Source organism: Anabrus simplex, chromosome 2, assembly GCF_040414725.1.
Source record: "Anabrus simplex isolate iqAnaSimp1 chromosome 2, ASM4041472v1, whole genome shotgun sequence".
Classification (NCBI taxonomy): Eukaryota; Metazoa; Arthropoda; class Insecta; order Orthoptera; family Tettigoniidae; genus Anabrus; species Anabrus simplex.
Window position 1 is genome coordinate 533,406,711 of NC_090266.1, and position 23,259 is coordinate 533,429,969.

Here is a 23,259-nt window from a genome sequence, read left to right on the forward strand (position 1 = left end):
TAAAAATAAAGAAACACATATTTTTTTGTTATCGGAAAATCCCAATAGGAGGGGTGAAAAAGGGGTTGAATGTCTTTAATGAGGATACTTATATCTCAGAAACTGAAGATATTACAGACCTGAAAATTGGTGTTTGGAATTTCCTTTAAAAATAAAGAAACACGTATATTTTTTGTTTTTGGAAAATCCAATTAATGGGGGGGGGGGGTGAAACTGGGGTGAATTTTTAAAATGAGTGTATCTATATCTCAAAACTTTTAAAGTTTATAGATGTAAAAATTGGTATTTAGAATCTCCTTTAAAAATAAAGCAACATGTATTTTTTGTTTTAGGAAAATCCCAATAGGAAGGGTGGAAAAGTGTGAAAAATGGGTTGAATGCCTTTAATGGGGCTACTTATATTTCAGAACCTGAAGAAATTACAGACCTGAAAATTGGTATTTGGAATCTACTTTAAAAATACAGAAACAGTTATTTTTTTGTTTTTGGTAACTCCAAATAATAGGGGGTGAAAAGGGGGTGAATTTTTAAAATGAGTGCATCTACATCTTAAAACTTTAAAAGTTTACAGATGTAAAAATTGGTATTTAGAATCTCGTTTAAAAATAAAGAAACATGTATTTTTTGTTTTTGAAAAATCCCAATGGGGATGAATGCCTTTAATGAGGATACTTATATCTCAGAAACTGAAGATATTACAGACCTGAAAATTGGTATCTGGGATTTCCTTTAAAAATAAAGGTTGTTTTCTTTTGGAAAATCCAAATAGTTGGTGGTGAAAAGGGGTGAATTTTTTAAATGTGTGTATCTGTATCTCAAAACTTTAAAAGTTTGCACAGATAAAAATTGATATTTAGAACATGTATTTTTTGTTTTCTGTAAAAGGGTGAATAATGTGTTGAATGCCTTTAATGAGGATACATATATCTCAGAAACTGAAGGTATTACAGAACTGAAAATTTGTATATCAGATCTCCTTTAAAACGAAAGAAACATGTATTTTTTTTTGTTTTTGGAAAATCTAATTAATGGCGGTTAAGCAGGAGTGACGAATTGGGGTGAATTTTTTGAAAGACTATATCTACAGAATATCTGAGAAACCTAAAATGTTACAGACGTAAAATGTGGTATTTGCAAACTCCTGTAAGTGTACAGAAACAAAGGTGATTTTTTTAAAACTTCACTCAAGGGGAACTAAAAGGGGTGAAATTTTAAAATAAAAATTTCTACAGTATATCTCAAATAACTTAACATGTTAACAGAAGTAAAAAATGGTATATTTTATCTGTATTTAAAATAAAGAAGCGTGTATTTTTAGTTTTCAGATATACTTTTGGGTGGAGGGGGATAAAAGTGACTGAAAATGGTGTTGAATTCTTTTAATTAGGCTACTGATAACTCAAAAATGAAGATGTTACAGACATGAAATTTGATATTTGGAATCTGCTTTAAAAGTAAAGAAACACGTATTCTCGGAAAATCCAATGAAGTTGGGGGGGAGGAGGTGAAAGAATTGAAAAATTAATTCACTTAATTGTATGAGAATACTTACATCTAATAAAAACTAAAGTTGTTACAGACGTGAAAATTGGTATTTGGATCTCCTTTTTAAAAAAAAACTAAAACGCGTTTTGGGGGGGAAATTATCTTGGGGGCGGGAGTGAAAAGGAGTTGAATTCTTTTCATGAGGACACATAAATCAAAAACTGAAGAAGTTAGAGTTGTGATAATTGGTATTTAGAAGATCCTTTATTATTAAAGAAACAAGTATTTTTGGCTGAAAAATTCATTTAGGGAGGGGGGGGAAGGAGTGTGAAAGAAAGTGAAAAAGTGAATTATTTTTATGGGGATACTTATATCTCAAAACTGAAGGTAATAGACGTGAACATTGGTGTTTGGAATCTTCTTTAAACATAAAGAAACACGCCTTCTTTTAATTTTTTTTCTGGGGGGGGTAAATGTACTTAACGGCGGTAGGGTTTAAAAGGAGGTGAGACCAATTGAATTTACTGTTCATAATGTACTTATAAGGAGCCTCCGATGCTCAGGCGGCAGCGCGCCAGCCTCTCACAGCTGGGTTCCATGGTTCAAATCCCGGTCACTACATGTGACGTTCGTGCTGGACATAACGGAGGCGGGACAGGTTTTTCTCCAGATACTCCGGTATTCCTTGTCATCATGCATTCCAGCAACACTGTCCAATATCATTTCATTTCATTTGTCATTCATTAATCATTGCCCCAGAGGACTGCGACAGGCTTCGGCAGCCAGCACAATTCCTATTGTCGCTGCTAGATGGGGGCTTTATTCAATCCATTTCTGACCCTGTCGAATGACTGGAAACAGGCTGTAGATTTTTGATATACTTATTCTGATCATAAACCGATGATTTTTTATCTTTCCCAGGTTCGTTTTCAAGAGCCATCTTTTCTTTCGGAGAACGTTCTTAGATTACAGTAGATTCTCCTAGCATATAAATAAAAATTTAAACACATTTGAAATAAACAATAGGAATGAGATTTACCGTCCAATTGTTCGCCTCTATAATATGGTCAATAATGCACGGAAGTATGTCATTTGTATCGCCAGAAATCCCGCACACTTGCCTACGCGCGACGATCGTGCTGGTCACATTGTAACAATGACACTGGCAGCAGATGTAATTTACTGTCAAGTAGCGGTCTTGCATCTTGCTGTGGGGTCCAGGACTTCTTTTAATAATAATAATAATAATAATAATAATAATAATAATAATAATAATAATGTTCTGGACAGTCATCAAATGTGTGGACCGTGTTGGAAACGGGTCCGGGACGGGAAATGACTAAGAATGCAGTCCGGCCGCGGGTTCAGTACCGTCAAGGCACCCAAGACGACACCACGCCGGATCGCCTGAAGGATTTGTTCCATATTAAAAATCCTTATAGGAAAATATGGCAAAGATTTAGGGACCCAAGGTACCGGGTGGAATACCTGGACCTAGCCCGGGAAGTATGAAATCGATTGCTGTAACAAAAGATTGAAAAATGGGAGGAAACTTGCCGTAATCTATTAGAAAACGAATCAGATCGCAAATTTTGGCACATTCTTTTAGAAGAAGTGTCAGATCGCAAATTTCGGTGGATTGTGTATAAAACAATAAGCATTCCATTATAAATTTCAGTAAAATACCATAGCGAAGCATGGGTATTGCTAGTAAAACTAATATAAACCACAAACACACTTGTAAGTTTTTGAATCACAGTAGTACCTGTTATCCCTTGGCTGTGGAGATGCTATCCAGGAACATTGCACTTCTATGAATTGGAAGAAACATTTTTGGGGAATTGCAAGTGTTAGTTGCTTCGACAGCAAATGCACTCTGTATACTAGTGTCTGTCATGAGTTCTCAAATGTGAATGTAACTCAGCAATTTTTGACTTGCAGCTTTCTACTATCTGCTTGATCATCAGTGATTTTATTCTAGCTATTCCACAAATTTATACTTGCGTACAGATCTACTATAGGATATGATGACCCTCAGAAGGACATGAGAAATATGTTAACATCCCATATAGAAGTGGTTTACTGTAGCTTCTCTTCTTCACATTTCTGGGCCAAGATGGTAGGCCCCTTAAAACAACAAGCATCATCATCATCATCATCATCATCATCATCAACATCATCATCATCATCATCATCATCATCTTCATATTTCACTTCCAAGAGAACTCAGTAGACAAAGCTGTACGCATAAACCAGCTTCGGAGGTGGGGTCATGTGAGGCAAATGGAAGAGCAAAGGTTACCTAGGAGAATAATGGACGTGACCATGAAGGATAAGAGAAGCAGAGGGGAACCAATAGGATGACGATTTTAAAATAAGAGATGTGGAACTAAATGAGGCAACAGAACTAGTTGGAAACTGAAGATTGTGGAGTTGCTTAGTTAATTCACATAAGCTTGCAGACTGAATTAAGTATGAATCTATATATGCGCATATGAATGAAAATGCAGGACAGTACTTAATATACAGGGTAGAAGGTAAGTGCTGCACCAAATTAACAAAATTGTGTTTGTGTTTTTGATCACAAGGCATGGCTGTTCTTTCCATGTTCCAAAATCGAACTTACATGCAAAAGTTCAATGCCATTGATATCAGACATTTTGGTTGGTTTGTCAGTTAAATGTCTTTCAAGCTCCAAACAACTTTGTTTTAGATCTTATTTTCCTGGAAGGTGAGCAACATTACCCCAAAATCGCCACATTTGTTGGTGTTTTTTAATGCAGTTGACCTCCTCTTAAGTGAGTTCAAAAATGTATCCACTAATGGATAAAAAACTTCTCTCATAAAGGTTTCTTCAGGTGACAATTGCACTTCCTCAGAAGATTCATTAAAAAAAACGCATTTTTGTTCATGAATCCTTTTCTAGGAAAAAACAGGTTCGATACCAAGTTCAGCAGCTATTCCATTAGCGGAGATTACTGCATCCATATATCCATTCTCTCTAAATCTGTTTAAAAACTCCAAACACTTATTGAACTTTTCAGAAAAGTCACGGATGTCTACCTCTTTCCCTTGAATGCTTTTACTGATCAAATTAACTTCAAAAAGAATGTCATTCCACAAGATTTAAGTTACGATGAAGGAAAAGTCTTCCATGTGAGTAGTCAAAGTTTGAGCTTCAGAAGCTGTGTGGGGGTCATCAATTTTGTCGCCTAACTCAACCAGTGCATCCCTAAATTCCGCGTATTGGTATCTAACAGCCTCAACAGCACTTATGCGAGATTCCCAACGTGTTTCACACACTTGCTTTAAAGTAAGTGCTTTAGTATGGTCGCTTATTACACACCAGCACTCCGTTTAACTAGAGAAAATGGAAAAGAGCCATTGTAAAATACCAAATACAGATGTAGACTTAACTGATGATTTTGCTCCATCAGCAATTACTAGGTTTAGACTATGGCACCCATAAGGAACGAACACAGCCAAAGGGAAGTTGGCCAGTACACCGGCTTGAACTCCTTTATATACACCTCCCATGTTGGCACTGTTATCATATCCTTGACCACGACAGTTTGTAATGTTCAAAGCACACTCTTAAATTTTTTTGAACAGCAAGTCAGCGAGAGCTTCTCCAGTGGTTTCTTTGGGAACTCGATAGGCTATAAAGCTTTCTTCTACTTTGATCTTCCCACCATCATCTTCAGTGGCGTAGCGAACCATTAATGAAACTTGCTCCTTGTGACTTATGTGTGGAGTACAATCAAGGATGATGGAAAAATATCTGGCTTCCTTGCACAAGTCCAAGAAAGTTTCCATTATTTTTTTATGAAAACTTTGGAAGATGACCCACAAAAAGCCATATGGTGCTCTGTACTAGATATAAAGTTATTTCCCCTAACCATCGCAATACTTCTTCTTAACGCTGACCCCCAGTTTCAATTTGCTTCATGATGTGCTGGTTGATTGATGTGTCTCCTTTAATTTTTTTTCTGCTTCCAACCATGTAGCCATATTTTTGAAATGGTCTGGTGATAACTCATGGGATTTTGAATGGTCTGCCATATTTTTCCACTTGTTAAAATCCATTGCTTGACCAAAATGTGACTCTAATGAGGGATTAAAAAAATCTACAACAGAAACAATAGACAGAATCTGATTTTTCTGAATAAATCAAAATCGCCTTGATATTTTTTCTCCATTTTACACAAACTGATACCATAATTGGTTTAAAAAGTGCCTATTTCCATAATTTTTTGGGTAATCATGGTCTTCTTTAGAATATTCAGTCAGCCCTTTCAAAACAAACTCATCACGCTGAATGTGCATAATAAGCGCTGGCCATGTTGAAGTATCTAAAGTAATCACTGGCACCTGCTCCAATTTGGAAATAAATTCAATTTCAGTTTCAGGGTCTGTTGACAGTTCTATCACTCTTTTATTGCCATTATCACTATCATGATCAATGCGGTCATGATTGCTTGAAACGGTATCATCAGTAGGGGAAGGTACAGGTACAAATTCAGTGTCTTTGACCTCTTGACTGCTACTTTGTGAGGAGGTATTACAGCTAGGTGCAGACGTACTGGTCTCAGCTGCGGCAACATTTTGTGTTGTATTAGTTTTTAAAAAATTGTTAGTTTTGGCACTTTACTTAATAAAGCCTCATTCACTAACTCACTTTCCTTGTACAACTTTCTCCTTTGTGCCCCTGACAACTTTTTTGACATAATTCTTGAGTTTTCCACTAATCACTATCACTATGCACTTTACAACATCAGTATTCATAAAGCTCGCAACGCACGGAAGAATAAACTATTAGCAATTGTGGTGTAAACAACGATGGCGTGACTATATCAATGTCACTATAAAACCAAGTAACCAAGACAAGTGTAAACTGTGTCCGACGCACGCTGCGCGTGGGAAGGAGTGTTGATGTCGATTCGCCGGCGCCGATGAGTCACGACCCTACTCCCACCCTGAACACCTGCTACTACAGTGGACAGCTGTGCTCAGAATACACTGTTACTACAGTGCATTATGCATAGAGAGAATTTATGCATGCTCAACCATGCATCCATTGTATTATTGTATAACATAGAGACCAATACAGTCATCTATAGAATTAGACCCAAGCTCGATAGCTGCAGTCACTTAAGTGCGGCCAGTATCCAGTATTCGGGAGATAGTGAAGATGGTTTTCCATGGTTTCCCATTTTCACACCAGGCAAATGTGGGGGCAGTACCTTAATTAAGGCCACGGCCACTTCCTTCCTATTTCCTATTTTCTACCTATTCCAGCATCACCATAAGACCTATCTGTGTCGGTGCAAAAAAGAATTAGACTACAAACGCATAAAATATTTCTTTTTTTACCCATGGCAGCGCACCCTGATCGCGGCGTCCACGGCGACCGCCTCGGTCGCCCCACCCACACAACGGCCTTGGCTGCTGATAACCCAAGTATACTGAAAATATTTCTTCCCTGCTTGTTTGAGAAATTGTTGCACTAGCTGTAGCATAGTTATAAGTTTGAACTTGTATTTCCTCATTCGTGTGTTGTACCAGTTTATCTAAAATGAAATCCTTAAAGAATAAAGAAAAAGATTCCATGGGTGTTGAAACATTTCTGGTTTCTCTTAAAAGGGTTTGCTTTATATGAATTATTTTCCTGGCAGATGTCCGGGTATTACGGTTTCTTGATGGAAGTGACCATTTGTGTTCATTTCTCCCTTGTAGATTGGTCTTATTAGAGACTACAATATTCAAATGCCTAGCACTGGAAACAATCAGGTTTGAATTGCTATTAGTCGAATCCGGGTCTTCATCAGAGTATGTTGGTTCAGGATCATGTCTTCTCTTTCTTCCCAGCTTGTCAGAATCATAGGAATCATGTAACTGTGGGTTATATTCTGGGTCAGATTCTCTGTCAGATAATTTGATGTCGTCCTCTTCAAAGCCATCCTCCGGTTCACTGCACGTCTCTCCAGTTACTGCTGTGTTGTCGCCAGTGTCATCTACTTCTGTCAAAAGTTGTAGTATTGTGTGTGGGTCATCTCTGATATTCTCTGCCATCTGAAATGTATTTCAATTTTCTGGAGTGGCTTCCCAATTTCGACGCACAATTACAGCTAATGAGAATGTAACAATGAAATGATATATTCTGATGTTAATAATGGAAGTACTCATTGTCACAGTGTGCAATAAGCTATTGCTTATTTTTTAAATATGCAGAGTAAACAAGCAAATAAATAAATAAATAAATAAATAAATAAATTAATTAATTAATTAATTAATTAATTAATTAATTAATAACTGCTCAACTACATATAAAATATTAAAGTAACATTGTCACTAAGCTTTCGTACCTCAGACGACAGGGTTCCCGTAGAAATGGGCTGAAGCAACATTCAGTGATACAACTGTTCTCTACAAGGTCAGGACTCACATAAAAGAAGCTGGAGAGAAAGTGAAGCAAATATCTCTGTGGGAGAGGGAAGGGGGAGCTACTAATATCCACGTGCATTGTCCGGCAGACGAAATCTTAGTAATCCAGGGTTAAATATTTGATTTAGATAATATTTCTAGTATTTTAATTATAACTTACAGTATTTAGAGTATATTATGAGAGGGTTAAGTATCTAGTTCGCAAATTATTGGTGGAATCTTTGGTCGCTGATGAAGAGAATAAGTGAGATTCTAAAAACATGTATGGCATTTTTATTAATATAGATTAAATCACCTTTTATAGTATTGACAAGGCAGACGTAGATCTTTACCAGTGTTTTTCAGTGGTGTAATAGATATAATTCAATACAGACAAAACTCAAACCATAATGGTTAAAATAATAAGCAGGTTAATGCTCAAGCACCCAATGCTGTGTGCAGTTACTGCTTTCGTCCAGTGAGAAGGTACTTATATTCCATGCTAATCTTATTAATCTGTGAAGCTGTTTCATCCCTGCCTTCCCACTATATTTTACTGTATCAGGTCTAATTTCATCTATTCCAGCTGCTGAATGACAGTGTAGTTTATGTACCATCCCTTCCACTTCCTCAAGCATAATTTCACTGTCATCATTGTCCTCCTCCCCACGATCTTGGTAGTTCATGACTTCACGGGAAATATTTTGTTTTACGTTAAGAAGATTTAAAAAATATATCTGCTCTCTCTGTCCAGTGATTCTTTGGAATCTAGTCTGAGTTCACCTGATTTACCCAAAACACTATTCAATTCCCTTTTCCCCACCTTTATTTCTAAGATTCCTTATTATTGTCCAGAAAGGTTTCCCTGCCACTCGACCAAGCTTTCCCAGGTTATTACTGAAACCTTACCATGACTTCTCCCTCAATTCTACAGTGATTTGTTTTGCTCTGTTTCTTTCATGTATGTACAATTCTCTATCTGCATCAGATCTTGTTCGGAGTAATTTTTGATACGCCTTCTATTTTTACATTTACAAGCTTCATAATTCCACCAAGATGTTCACTTTTTCCCATCATTACACACAGCTGTCCCTAGACATTCCTTTGCTGTTTCTACTATAACATCGCTGTATGCCACCCATTCTCCTTCTATAAGCAAGGGGAGAGGAAGGATTGCAACATGTATCGAGGAGTTTCATTGATCAGTACACCAGGCAATGAGTATATTGGCATTTTAGAAGTGAGGGTGCAATCATTGATTGAAGGTAAGTTGGATGAAAACCAGTGTGGTTTCAGACCTCCAAGTGGCGGCTGTCAGGATTACAATTTTCATATACACCAAATAAGTGGAAAACAGTACGAGAGGAATAGATCTTACGCAGGTAAGATGCAAAGCAGCAAGAGAAAAGATGTCAGCCATACTGAGGGATTATGGGACTAAAGTTAATTACAAGCAATCAAAAGCCTTTATGCTGAAATAGGCTGCAGTGAGAATTGATGATAGAATTTCTATTCCTTGACCTTCTCATCAACTGATCTCTCCCAGATTGAGAACATGTTAGATGAGATCTGACATTCTATCAACACTTTGTATGAAACATGCAGGAACTGCACACATGGATTAAGGCTGCATCAGCTGGACTATCTCGGAACACCATCAGATAGCCCTATTCCATCTGAAGTTCTATGTGAGCAACAGAAGAGGTAACACTCTATGTTGAGTGATGCTACTTATTGGTGTATCTTTCTTTTCCCATGGCACAACACCGTTAAGGGCCGTGACCTATGAAGCAACCACTGCTCAGCCTGGAGGCCTGCAGATTATGAGGTGATGTGTGGCCAGCATGACTGATCATCTCAACCATTATTCTTGGCTTTCTAGACCAGACTTATTGGTGTATAGTACGAAAATAATGATTAAAACACATACTGGGGACAGTAAACATTTATTGCCACTGATACTCTCTACCTTTTTCCCCCAGTTCATTCCATTTTGACCTGTATTTCAGGGTGAAACTAGTTTTTTTTGTCTTCAAATGTAGTTGTTCTGTATACTGTTTGTAAAGATTTCTAGTGTGTGATTTGTGTAAATAACTATATTCTGTTTTCTCGCTTGACTCATTTTACTAGGAGATCATAAATTCCTGTTTTCTTGAAGAGTTTTCATAGACACTATATTCTTCTCTGTTTACAACTACTTTACTCATTTGATATCATTAATTTCATGACAGTTCCAGAAGCTCCTGGAAATATAAAGGTACTACCAAGTTCTCCCACTTCACTGGTTGTTAGCTGGATGGCACCAACTCGTCCAAATGGTCGTCTTATAAGCTACACAGTTTATTCTCGGATCTTGGAAGCAGGACGTGAAAGAGACTCAGCTAAACGTCGTCTACCTCCGACCCACACGCACTATGAAGTACATGACCTCCACAAAGGAGAATCATATGAATTTTGGGTGACTGCGTTTACTCGTGTTGGAGAAGGACAGAGTACCCCAGTTGTTCATGCAACAATTTCAAACAAAGGTCTTTATTTTAATTTATTGAAACATAATTCATATAAATTATCATTATTATTATTATTATTATTATTATTATTATTATTATTATTATTATTATTACTATTATTATTATCATCTAAATTGGCTCATGCTTACAGGTGAAATAATATTTTAAGATACTACTGTAAATTTAATAAACTGATCTTGTTCTTTCTATTACAGTGCCAGCAGCTATTATTTCATTTGGCCGTGCCATATCAGTTCGCCGTCGGGGCTCCCTACAGCTTCCCTGCCTTGCTGTAGGTATACCACCTCCAGAACGTACGTGGCAAGGTGTTGAGGGTTCTCCTATAACCGGGGATAAGATAATTATACATTCCAATGGTAGTCTACACATAACTGATGTGCAGCGACAGCATCAAGGCAATTACACATGTGCAGTATTTAATCCAAATGGATCAGACCAAATTATATATTCCATTACAGTTCTAGGTAAGTTTAAATACATAAAAGATAATATACTTTCTTACACATATTATATTATATTATATTATATTATATTATATTATATTATATTATATTATATTATATTATATTATATTATAAAAATGTTTTAAAATTTAAAGTACAGTACAAGAAACATTGAGTAACATGCATACAGATATACACAGTTGAATCACATTTTTATGACCACCTGCTAGAAGTGCTATCTGCACATAGCCCATGACTTATGGCCCGTGATATGTGGTGGTGAAGTGGCAATATAATGTGACTGATGCTCTTCCTGCTGTCATGAGCAATGAAATCTATTTAACCAAGTTACAAAAAGGGATGATAATCAACTTGGGCCAAGGGATGCAGCATTTCAGAAACAGCCAAGTTTGTAAACTGTTCATATACCTCTGTGGTAAAAGTGTATAGTGAGTGGACAAACGGCACAATTGGGAATAACTGTCATAGAAACTGCATAACTCCATGTGTCATTGATGTCTGAAATGTATGTCGACTCTGACGGTGCATGAAGGCCAACCGACGTGCTACAGCAGAACAGTTTACCATCCAAATTAACCAGGGGCATCCAGACATGCTTCTACCATAACAGTTCAGTGAACCCTTCTGCGAATGGGGTTCCGGAGTAGACAGAGGGTTACTGCACCGAAAAACAGCTGGAATTTGCTTGACAGTGTGGCAACTGGACTGCTGCTGATTGGCGATGGGTAGCCTCCTCTGTCAAGTGTCATTTTCAGCTACATAAACAGATGGACATCAGCATGTCCATTGGGAAATGTCAGAGAACCAACACCCTGCAACCATTGCTGGATGAACACAAAATGGCAGAGGCAGTGTTATGGTCTGGGGACCTGTTTCCGTGGTATTCTCTAGGGCCCGCCATCCCTGTGGAAGGCACTTTTGATCAAGTTGGTTATGAATCCATCCTCGGTGATCATGTCCACCCATATATCATTATTGACTTTCCTTGAGAGGATGGAATCTTTCAACACAATAATGCACCTTGCCACATGGCTAGAAGTGTCCGCACATCATTGGAAGAGCACGATGAAGACTTCAGCATTCTTCCCTAGCTCCGATCCAATCCATTTGAAAATTTGTGGAAACACCTGGATCATCCTGTTCACTGTCTGTCTCCTCCACCATGCACCCTACAATAATTACGAGAAGCTCTGCAGAATGCATGGTTCCAGACACCCGAGGAGACCTATCAACACCTGACTGAGTCATTGCCAGAACATCTAGCTGGTTACTCTGGATACTAGCAGGTGGCCATAATGTAATTAGACTATATATTTTTTATTTTATTTTTTATTTGAAACAAGTGTGTAGTCATGGTAAGAGGGCTTGTCCATCATGGCTTAGATATGTTGACACTGTACTGTTTACAGCTAAAAGCAGCAGGAAATTACAGCCGTTACTCCCATGGATATACATCTCCCTCTGTACCACTGAATGATGTATTGATGATTGTTCCCTCCCAGGTAAAATATTCTGAAGGTAAAATAGTTCCCTATTCAGGTCTCCAGGTGGAGACCATATGACAGGGAGCAATCATCAAGAAAATCAATACCTACATTCTGTGAGTTAGAGCATGAAATGTTGGAAGTTTGAATGGCTGCGGTAGGTTAGAGAATCTGACGAGAGGAATGGACTGACTGCCTAGTACAGTACGTCGGCAGGTAGAGCAGGATTTCTGGTCAGGTGACTACAGAATTACCAACACAAAGTCAAATGTGGAAAATTCAGCAGTTAGCTTAATTTCTATGAATAAAATTACAGTTTTGTCTGTACACTTCAAATTTCTGCTTCATCTTTCATTTCTATCTCAAATTAGGTATACAAAAGTGAAAAGAGGGTTCAGTTCAATTATTCTCTGTCTGTCTGTTTGGATGTTTTCGTGAACATCATGGGACAATGTTTTGATATAATTTCTTGAAACTCTACATTTAAGTTCAGGGATATCTGAAGAGTGCTATACAGAATGTTAGGGGTATACATGCAGATATTTCTTGTAGCAATAGAAAGCAATGTGAAAAACCACTATACATCAAACTTTTAGTAATCCTTGGAATTTACTGTCATGAGCAAAGGTATACGATGATTTTAGAATAGGTAATATGCCTTGTTTTTGTGAATGAATAGCTTTCCTTTAATAACAGGCAAGTTACACGCCATTCTTGCCAAACTGGTTTCTGTTTATGTTTAAGAGCACATGAACTACTATAACAGCTTAACGCTACAGATACAATGCCACAAGATGTTACATAACATTCTTGCCAAACTGGTTTTATGTTTAAGAGCAACAAAACTATGATAACAGCTGAACGCTGCTACTAGGGTATGCCATGTTACATAACATTCTCACCAGACTGGTTTTGTGATTGTTAGTATTTTGTTTCCATCTTAGGGAGTTTAGACACCCCTGGTCATCAGTTGTGGGCACTGGAGATGTATCAAATTGTCAGCGTTAATGGTGCTGTTTTTGCTGTTACGTCGTTTAGGGGATTGGGACATGCTCCGGCAAGTATGGAAATGACCTGAAAACCTGTGTCAGTGCGGGGTCTGTACGAGTGTGTGATATAATTATTCAAGCTTAAGGTTGGGATAGGCGCTCTGGGACGTGAAATATGGTACGATCCCCGTTTTTCATTGTGTAAAGGTACAAGGAACAAGGCAAAATTGTGTTGACGTGTGCGTAAACAAAGTTCCTTACATCAACAAAAGAATGCATGGGATAGGACATCCAAATTAGTACTATCGGAATAGAATTATCGAAGCATATCGAATGTTTTTTGTTTCAAATGAATAATGGACATGTTATAAAACTAAATAAATTAAACATATCTACATTTCATGCTTCCTGACATGCTGAGTGACTCAGACGGTTGAGGTGCTGGCCTTCTGATTCCAACTTCGCAGGTTTGATCCTGGCCAGTCTGGTGGTATTTGAAGGTGCTCAAATACATCAGCCTTGTGTCAAAAGATTTATTGGCACATAAAAGAACTCCTGCGAGACAAAATGTCAGCATCTCAGCGGCTCCAAAAACCATCAAAGTGATTAGTGGGACGTAAAAATATAACATTATTATTTCGTGCTTCCAGACAAAAGAATATGTGTAATGGTAAAATAAAGCATTATAACTTACTGCTTCTTCTGCAGTGCTTATTAAACATATGAAAACAAAGTTGCCAGTCTGAGTGGTTCAAACGTTTAAAGCACTGGTTCCTTGGTCCTAACTTAGCAGGCTCGATCCTGGTACAGTCCGGTGGTATATGAAGGTGCTCGAATATGTCAGCCTCATGTCTATAAATTTCCTGGCACGTAAAAAGAACTCCGGCAGGACTAAATTCTAGCTCCTCGGCATCTCCGAAAACTATAAATGTAATACCAATATAAATGGTCCGTTATTGGACATTATAAATTTTCCAGCTAACTCATTCTTGGTTGCCAGCGTTTCGCCCTCGTGTGCTAGGGTGGGCTCATCAGTTGGTACCTAGCACACCTACCAATACACTGGCTAGTGCATACCGTGGAGGCCACTGCGTAGGCTAACTGGAGCCACCAGCAGTGCCAATGCACTAAGAGACTTTGTCTCATCACTAAAAATTGATGCCTGCTTGGCCATCAGATGATATAGATGTTGATTCCCAATGGGAATCTGAAATATTTGTCCTGAATGAGTAAATTTATAATACCAATATAAATGGTCCGTTATTGGATATTATAAATTTTCCAGCTAACTCATTCTTGGTTGCCAGCGTTTCGCCCTCGTGTGCTAGGGTGGGCCCATCAGTTGGTACCTAGCACACCTACCAATATGCTGGCTAGTGCATACCGTGGAGGCCACTGCGTAGGCTAACTGGAGCCACCGGCAGTGCCAATGCACTAAGAGACTTTGTCTCATCACTAAAAATTGATGCCTGCTTGGCCATCAGATGATATAGATGTTGATTCCCATAGGGAATCTGAAATATTTGTCCTGAATGAGTAAATTTATAATACCAATATAAATGGTCCGTTATTGGACATTATAAATTTTCCAGCTAACTCATTCTTGGTTGCCAGCGTTTCGCCCTCGTGTGCTAGGGTGGGCTCATCAGTTGGTACCTAGCACACCTACCAATACGCTGGCTAGTGCATACCGTGGAGGCCACTGCGTAGGCTAACTGGAGCCACCGGCAGTGCCAATGCACTAAGAGACTTTGTCTCATCACTAAAAATTGATGCCTGCTTGGCCATCAGATGATATAGATGTTGATTCCCATAGGGAATCTGAAATATTTGTCCTGAATGAGTAAATTTATAATACCAATATAAATGGTCCATTATTGGACATTATAAATTTTCCAGCTAACTCATTCTTGGTTGCCAGCGTTTCGCCCTCGTGTGCTAGGGTGGGCTCATCAGTTGGTACCTAGCACACCTACCAATACGCTGGCTAGTGCATACCGTGGAGGCCACTGCGTAGGCTAACTGGAGCCACCGGCAGTGCCAATGCACTAAGAGACTTTGTCTCATCACTAAAAATTGATGCCTGCTTGGCCATCAGATGATATAGATGTTGATTCCCATAGGGAATCTGAAATATTTGTCCTGAATGAGTAAATTTATAATACCAATATAAATGGTCCGTTATTGGACATTATAAATTTTCCAGCTAACTCATTCTTGGTTGCCAGCATTTCGCCCTCGTGTGCTAGGGTGGGCTCATCAGTTGGTACCTAGCACACCTACCAATACGCTGGCTAGTGCATACCGTGGAGGCCACTGCGTAGGCTAACTGGAGCCACCGGCAGTGCAGGTGTGCTAGGTACCAACTGATGAGCCCACCCTAGCACACGAGGGCGAAACGCTGGCAACCAAGAATGAGTTAGCTGGAAAATTTATAATGTCCAATAACGGATCATTTATATTGGTATTATAAATTTACTCATTCAGGACAAATATTTCAGATTCCCTATGGGAATCAACATCTATATCATCTGATGGCCAAGCAGGCATCAATTTTTAGTGATGAGACAAAGTCTCTTAGTGCATTGGCACTGCCGGTGGCTCCAGTTAGCCTACGCAGTGGCCTCCACGGTATGCACTAGCCAGCGTATTGGTAGGTGTGCTAGGTACCAACTGATGAGCCCACCCTAGCACACGAGGGCGAAACGCTGGCAACCAAGAATGAGTTAGCTGGAAAATTTATAATGTCCAATAACGGACCATTTATATTGGTATTATAAATTTACTCATTCAGGACAAATATTTCAGATTCCCTATGGGAATCAACATCTATATCATCTGATGGCCAAGCAGGCATCAATTTTTAGTGATGAGACAAAGTCTCTTAGTGCATTGGCACTGCCGGTGGCTCCAGTTAGCCTACGCAGTGGCCTCCACGGTATGCACTAGCCAACGTATTGGTAGGTGTGCTAGGTACCAACTGATGAGCCCACCCCAGCACACGAGGGCAAAACGCTGGCAACCAAGAATGAGTTAGCTGGAAAATTTATAATGTCCAATAATGGACCATTTATATTGGTATTATAAATTTACTCATTCAGGACAAATATTTCAGATTCTCTATGGGAATCAACATCTATATCAACTATAAATGTAGTTAGTGGGACATAAAGCAAAATTATTATCAAGTCATTAAGAGCTGAAAGACAGAGAAAAAATAGTAACATATGCGTGGTTTAGGAGGAAACAAGATGAAATGTACATCACATGTGGCAACATTGATTGCAGTAGTTGACTGCAGAATACTATGCATAAGACCGGAACCAGGTAAAGCTCTTGGAGATGAGTCAGCAGTAACCTCATATTGTGGTTAGCATGAGAGGATGAAGTGTGACAAACAGGTTTTGTGTAAAAACATCAAACATATGCATCAGCAAATGTGAGAAACATAAGCAAGGTTACATGTGACAGACATGCAGCTATTAACCTGATGCCTGGCTGATGGTTGCTTGAGTACCAGATGAGTAATCAAATTATACACAATTCACAGATGTTGAACGTATCTAACAGGATTCCACCATAACTGAATCCTACATTTTACTGTGATGGTGCTAATAACAAATCACAGCAGATTACGTTACCACATGTTAAGACGATGCCAGTAGAATATACCTGGGATAAGATGTAAGGCTTCAGTAGAATAAGGCGAAGAAGAAGACAATACTGGGGCCACACAGTCAAACATGACATAGCCAAACAAGGCTCACATTAGTGACACATAAAAAAGGGTGGCATGGTTGCAGGAACTACAGTCATAATAGTAACACGCTGTTGTAGAAAAGAATGAACTAATATACAGTAGGGGCTTGGTAATTCCAGGGGGACAGTAATGAGACTATCTCGAATAGAAAGACACGGATTTATCAAATTACACAAAAAATTGACTTATGTTAAACATTACAGCACAGTAGCTTACAACAAAAAGACATACATATTGCCTTACACTAAAAGAGATTTTAAACTATCTTTTGTAAATTAAAAATAATGCACTAAGCAACCTACGTTGTTAAGTTAAATGTTGTAGTGCCTATTTCAGTAGTGATAAACATAAAAACACATATTTTATTAATTTTTAAAAATCTGATAATAATAATAATAATGATGATGATGGTGATGATGATTGCTGTTTTAAGGTCATCGGCCCTTAAAAACTAAAATGTCTTTTGTTTTAACTCATCGTGAATAAACAACAAAATCTAAACTGCTCGAACACACATAATGAACCCGAACCACGTGCAGAGTAGGATTGAGGAACTGCCAAACTGTGTTCAAGGTCAATGTCTAGAATTTCAACAAGCATATTTTCCATGTGTTGTGTTCAGCTTTTGCCACATACAAGACACTCACACACAGAAACTCTCAATTTATAATTTTTGTTACCGGCACTTCAATTTTTCTGCTCGGATTTATGGGAATATCAAACTATCGAGACTCAAAATACTATATATATTCTGTACTGTACTCCCAAATCAATACGCTGCAGAAATGGCTTAATATCTGACATACCAAAGTGAAACTCGCAGCAATTGTTCAAAGTGACCACCCTGGGCTTCTATGCAGGCGTGACTTCTCCAAATCCAGTTGATATGCATTCAAGCCAAGATACCAGGGTTGTTCCGAATATCCTCTGGTGCTTGAAAAACACGTTCTTGGAGGTCATCCGAAGTGGTTACTTCAGTTCGACATACTTTGTTTTTCATGCGTCCCAAGACGGAAATATCCATTGGATTAAGGTCTGGAGATCTGGCAGCCAAAGTGATGGGTCTATGTCATCCTATCCGTCATCGACAAAATCTCTGATCCAAATGATCATGCAGTAAGCAGCTTACGTGAGGTGGTGCACCAATGTGTTAAAACCACATGGTTCTGCGAAGTCAAAGTGACACATCCTCTGAAAGCTCCAGTAACAAAGTTTTGAGCAACTCCAGGTAAGCTACACTGATCAACTGTGCAGGTAAAGGGATTGGTGCTGCACTGAGTAAGGTGCTGGCCTTCTCACCCCAACTTGGCAGGTTTGATTTTGGCTTAGTGCGGTGCTATTTGAAGGTGCTCAAATACGTCAACCTCGTGTTAGTAGATTTACTGGCATGTAAAAGAACTCCAGCAGGACTAAATTCTGGCACCGTGGCATCTCTGAAAAACCATAAGAAGTAGTTGGTGGAACGTACAAACCATTATTATTTTATTATATTATAATTATTTTTATTATTACAGGAGCTCTAATAAAACTGGTCAGTTAGTCATCCTTTTACCTATCGGGACTTTCTGCCCAATAATAAGCCTTCTATTACAAACACTCTGTGGCACTTTCAGTAATAATGTTATTGGCTTGGCATCCCACTAACTACTTTTACAGTTTTCTGACACCAAGATGCCGGAATTTACTCCCGCAAGAGTTATTTTACATGCCAGTATATCTACCGATACCCCCTGTTGGTAGGGGATGCAGACAAGGAGTACACCCACAGTATTTCCTGCCTGTCGTAAGAGGTGACTAAAAGGGGTGACCAAGCAATGAAGAATTGTAACCATGAGATTACTTGTGATTAGTACCATTAAGCGAGGAACACCATGGATCGATGTTACTTGCGATTAGAACCATTATGTGAGGAACAACATAGGACTGGGCATTGCCTGTTATTAGTACTCTCATGTGCATTCCACCGAGGCGAGTGAGCGGGCGTGCGGCATCATGGACTGGGATCCGTGCAGGTGGAGCTGCTGCATGCTGCGCTGAATTGGTTTGGTTCCCCTGTATTCAGAATGAGTCTGAGTTATATATGAGTAGTACCACTATATAAGGAGCACCATGGGTCTGCATTGGCAGTGAGTAGTGCCTTTATGTGATCAACACCACGAGTCAGAGTTACCTGTGGGTGGTACTATAATGTGCGATCACTGTGGCTCTACATTGCCCATGATTAGTTCCACTATGTGAAGAATACCGCAGGAATACCGGCGCCCATGATTGGTCCCACTAAGTGAGGAACAACAAGAGTCGGCTTTGCTTGTGAGCAGTACCCTTATGTGAGGAACATCGTGAGTCTGTGTTACCTGTGAGTGGTGCCATACCATGGGTCTACATCAGCTGTGACTTTACCACCATGTGAGAAACACCATGAGTCTACATTAACTGTGATTTGTACCGCAATGCGAGGTACACCACGAGTCTATGTTACCTGTTTTTAATACCACCACTTGAGGAACACCATGGTTCTGCTTTACCAGAGATTAGTACAATTATAAGGGGCTGGTGACCTAGATTTTGAACCCCTTTGGACAACAAGCATCATCAAATCAAATCAAAATTTCTTTATTTGCAAATGAGGTGTCTACCTCGGTGGCAAATGGTACACTAAAATACATTATTGTCCAGCACTAAATATTAAATTAACAAGAGAAGAAGATTTTCCTATAATACAGCATTATACAATTTACGCTAACAATGTTTTCTATTAAACACACAGCTCATCCTTAATAAATTTATATTGCTTACAAAATTCTAGTTATAATATCTCCTGTACTACTTACAAATATAGTCAACTGATATACAGTATGTGGAATTACTTCAAATGATACTATACAACTGGTAAAACATTAATATTTACATTGCATTTATTTACGTATTTACTTTTTTTTTACCCGTTCTGGAACCTAAGTAGCATAACGACCTGCTGCGTCTTAACCAGAACCCCTTTTGCCACCACTTTTCAGAGTTCCTGAAGGGCCTTCACAGCTACCGTAGCGGTCCCAGGGCCCTCGAAGTCCCCACTGTACTTCACCCCTACAGGCAGTCCCCTACTTTGGCTGTCCAAACTCCTTAGACCAGGGAATGAAATTAATTTATTCACACACATTTTTTAATTTACAATAACCTGCACTGGTCGAATGCCCTCTAACACTTCATTTATTTTCTCTGTTGTTGTTTATTCTCTTCTTGAATATCTGTACAGATTTTGGAAAAGGATCAAACACTACCCCTGGTAAACTGTTCCACTCCTTCACACCCTTCCCAATGAAGGAAAATTTACCCCAATTGCTTCGGCTAAAATTCCCTCTAATTTTATATTTGTGGTCAGTCCCGCCGATATATTTATTTTCCAACTGGAGCCTCTCATGGATATCTCCCCACGCTTCTGCTCTTGTATAGGCTCTATATAATCCAATAAGTCTAGTTTTCTCCCTTCTCTTACTTAAAGTTTCCCACCCAAGTTCCTTTAACATTTCTGATACACTACTCTTTCTCCTGAAATCCCCTGTTACAAATCTTGCTGCTTTCCTCTGCACACTATCTATTTCTTTTATTAGGTATTCTTGGTGAGGATCCCAAACACTGTTTGCATATTCCAATAATGGACGAACCATACTCAAGATACGTTTTTCTTTTAATTCTTTGTTGCATCCTTTAAGTAGCCTCATTATGACATTTAACGATCTGTATGCTTTCCCAACAATGTCATCAACATGACCCTTCCAGTGCAAATTATTTTCAAATCTCACACCTAAGTATTTGCACTTGCAATCTTTTGGGATAACTACCTCACCCAAAGTGTATTCAAATTTAGTTTTAAAGCTTCTGTTTATAAAAGTTGTAACAGTTGATTTGCCTCCATTAACCTCCATATTATTTTCTTCAACCCATTGTTGAATACTTTCAAGGTCCCTTTGTAATTCTGAAAATCCTCAATGTTGTTTATTTCCCTATAAACAATTATGTCATCTGAATACAATCTTATTTTTGATGTTATATTATTCCCTAAACCATTTGCGTATATTAAGAAAAGTAATGGACCGATTATACTACCCTGTGCAATTCCCTTCCAAACTTTCTCCTCCTGAGATACATTATTTCCTACTTTGACTTTCTGAACCCTTGAATTTAGAAATGTTTTTATCCAACGTGTAACCCTTACGTCCAATCCTATTCCCCCAATTTCTTAAATAATATTCCATGTTCCACTCTATCAAAGGCTTTGGAAAGATCTATAGCTATGCAATCTAACTGACCTCCTGAATCCAATTGATCTGATATGTCCTGCTGAAATCCCACCAGTTGTGCCTCACAAGCAAATTTCTTTCTAAATCCATACTGGCTCCTCATGAACCAATTTTTATCATCACATATCCCTCTGATGTACTTTGATATTAAACTCTCCAGTATTTTACAAACTATACTGGTCAGGCTGATTGTTCTGCAGTTGTCTGGTTTCCTTTTATCACCCTTTCCTTTATAAATTGGTATTATTATAGATTCCTTCCATTCCTTTGGTATTACACTATTATTTATGACATAGTCAAAGAGAAATTTTAAATAAGGCACTATGTACCACCCCATTGTCTTTAATACCTCCCCAGTAATTTGATCACTTCCTGCTGCTTTTCCTTTCTGAAGCAGTTGGATTTCTCTGAAAATATCTTCATTTGTGAATGAGAAGCTTCTTGTTTCCCTCTGTGTCTCTCCCTCTCTATCTTCTGTTTCGGTTTCCAACTCCTGACAATCATTTACTGAATCTCTGAATTCCATACTAAATAGATTTGCTTTCTCAGTATCTGTTAAATAGTGTTCACCCCCTTCTCCCACCATTGTAGAAATTTGGATTCCTTTTCCGTTTTGATTCCTGATATATGAATACAGCTTTTTCCATTTCCCTTTGTGGTCATTACCCTCTTGAAGAATGCCATTCATATAATTCTCTTTTGCTTCCTTTTTCACCCTCCTCATTAGCTGTTTTCTAGTTTCTCTACTCTCCCTACCCTCTTTGATTTTCCTGTTTACTATTCTACATTTTCTTTTCAATTTTCTTATTTCCGTAGTATAATAAACAGGGTCTGAGGTCATTTTACCCTTCTTAACAGGTAGAAATCTCTTCTCTCCTTCCCAATGATTCCTTTAAATTTACCCCAAAATGTATCCACGTTACTCCCTTCACTTATCCAACAACTGAATTGTGATTTAAGGTAAGTCCCAAATTCATCAACTTTTGTTTTTCTGTACAATTTCTTGTCTTGTGTAACCCTCTTATTAAGCCTTTTTGGTATGAGTCCTACATCCATTATTACAGCCTTATGGTCACCTATTCTATCAATTACCTCAGTTTTATCAACAATTTCCCATGGTTTAACCAAGAATACATGTAGTAAGTTATTGAGACGAGTCGGTTCTTGTACTACTTGTGTAAATCCTCCCTCCCAAATTAACTTATTTGCCAGTTTCTGTTCATGGGCTTCACTTGCAGCTCCATTCCATTCAACTTCAGGCAAGTTTAGATCTCCCCCAATTATTACCATATCATTATTATTGTTTTTATGAGTATAATTTATTATTTTCTCAAATATTTCCATGTCTCTTTCCTCTCTTCCAGGCCTGTATGTTCCTATAATTCCCACCTCCTTCATATTATCACAAACTAATTTTATCCCTAATATTTCATCCCTTTCATCGGTAAACCATTCATGTGAACAGTAAGTTTCCTTCACCAGAATAAACAGCCCCCCTCCCTTTTTATCTCCTCAGTCTCTACGATAGACTGTGTACCCTTCTGAAAATACTTCTCTATTAGGCCCTACCCACCCCTTCTCTCAACCACGATTCCACTCCTATCACCACATCAGTCTCATAAGATTCCATCAATGTACTGAAATTTAATTGTTTATTTACTACACTTTGACAGTTTACCAAGAGCAATCTCAGACCCCCATCCTCCCTAAAACTTGACTGTTGCAATTGGGTAACTTGAAATTCCTTACTATCCTGAGTTTCATTTTCTAGTTGACTGAGCCAGCTTGAAGTACAGCTGGTTCTTTCTACTAGTTTTCCTGGTCA

At 38.5% G+C, this 23,259-nt stretch overlaps 1 protein-coding gene across 1 annotated transcript in view; it reads left to right on the forward strand.

Annotated features, from left to right (window-relative positions):
- Positions 1-23,259, forward strand: part of LOC136862916 (cell adhesion molecule Dscam2) — a 476,298-nt gene that overhangs the window by 343,508 nt on the left and 109,531 nt on the right. Inside the window, exons 18-19 of the mRNA XM_067139195.2 lie at positions 10,140-10,436; positions 10,634-10,903. Coding sequence (XP_066995296.2) covers positions 10,140-10,436; positions 10,634-10,903 — 567 coding nt within the window. The remainder of the gene's footprint in view (positions 1-10,139; positions 10,437-10,633; positions 10,904-23,259) is intronic.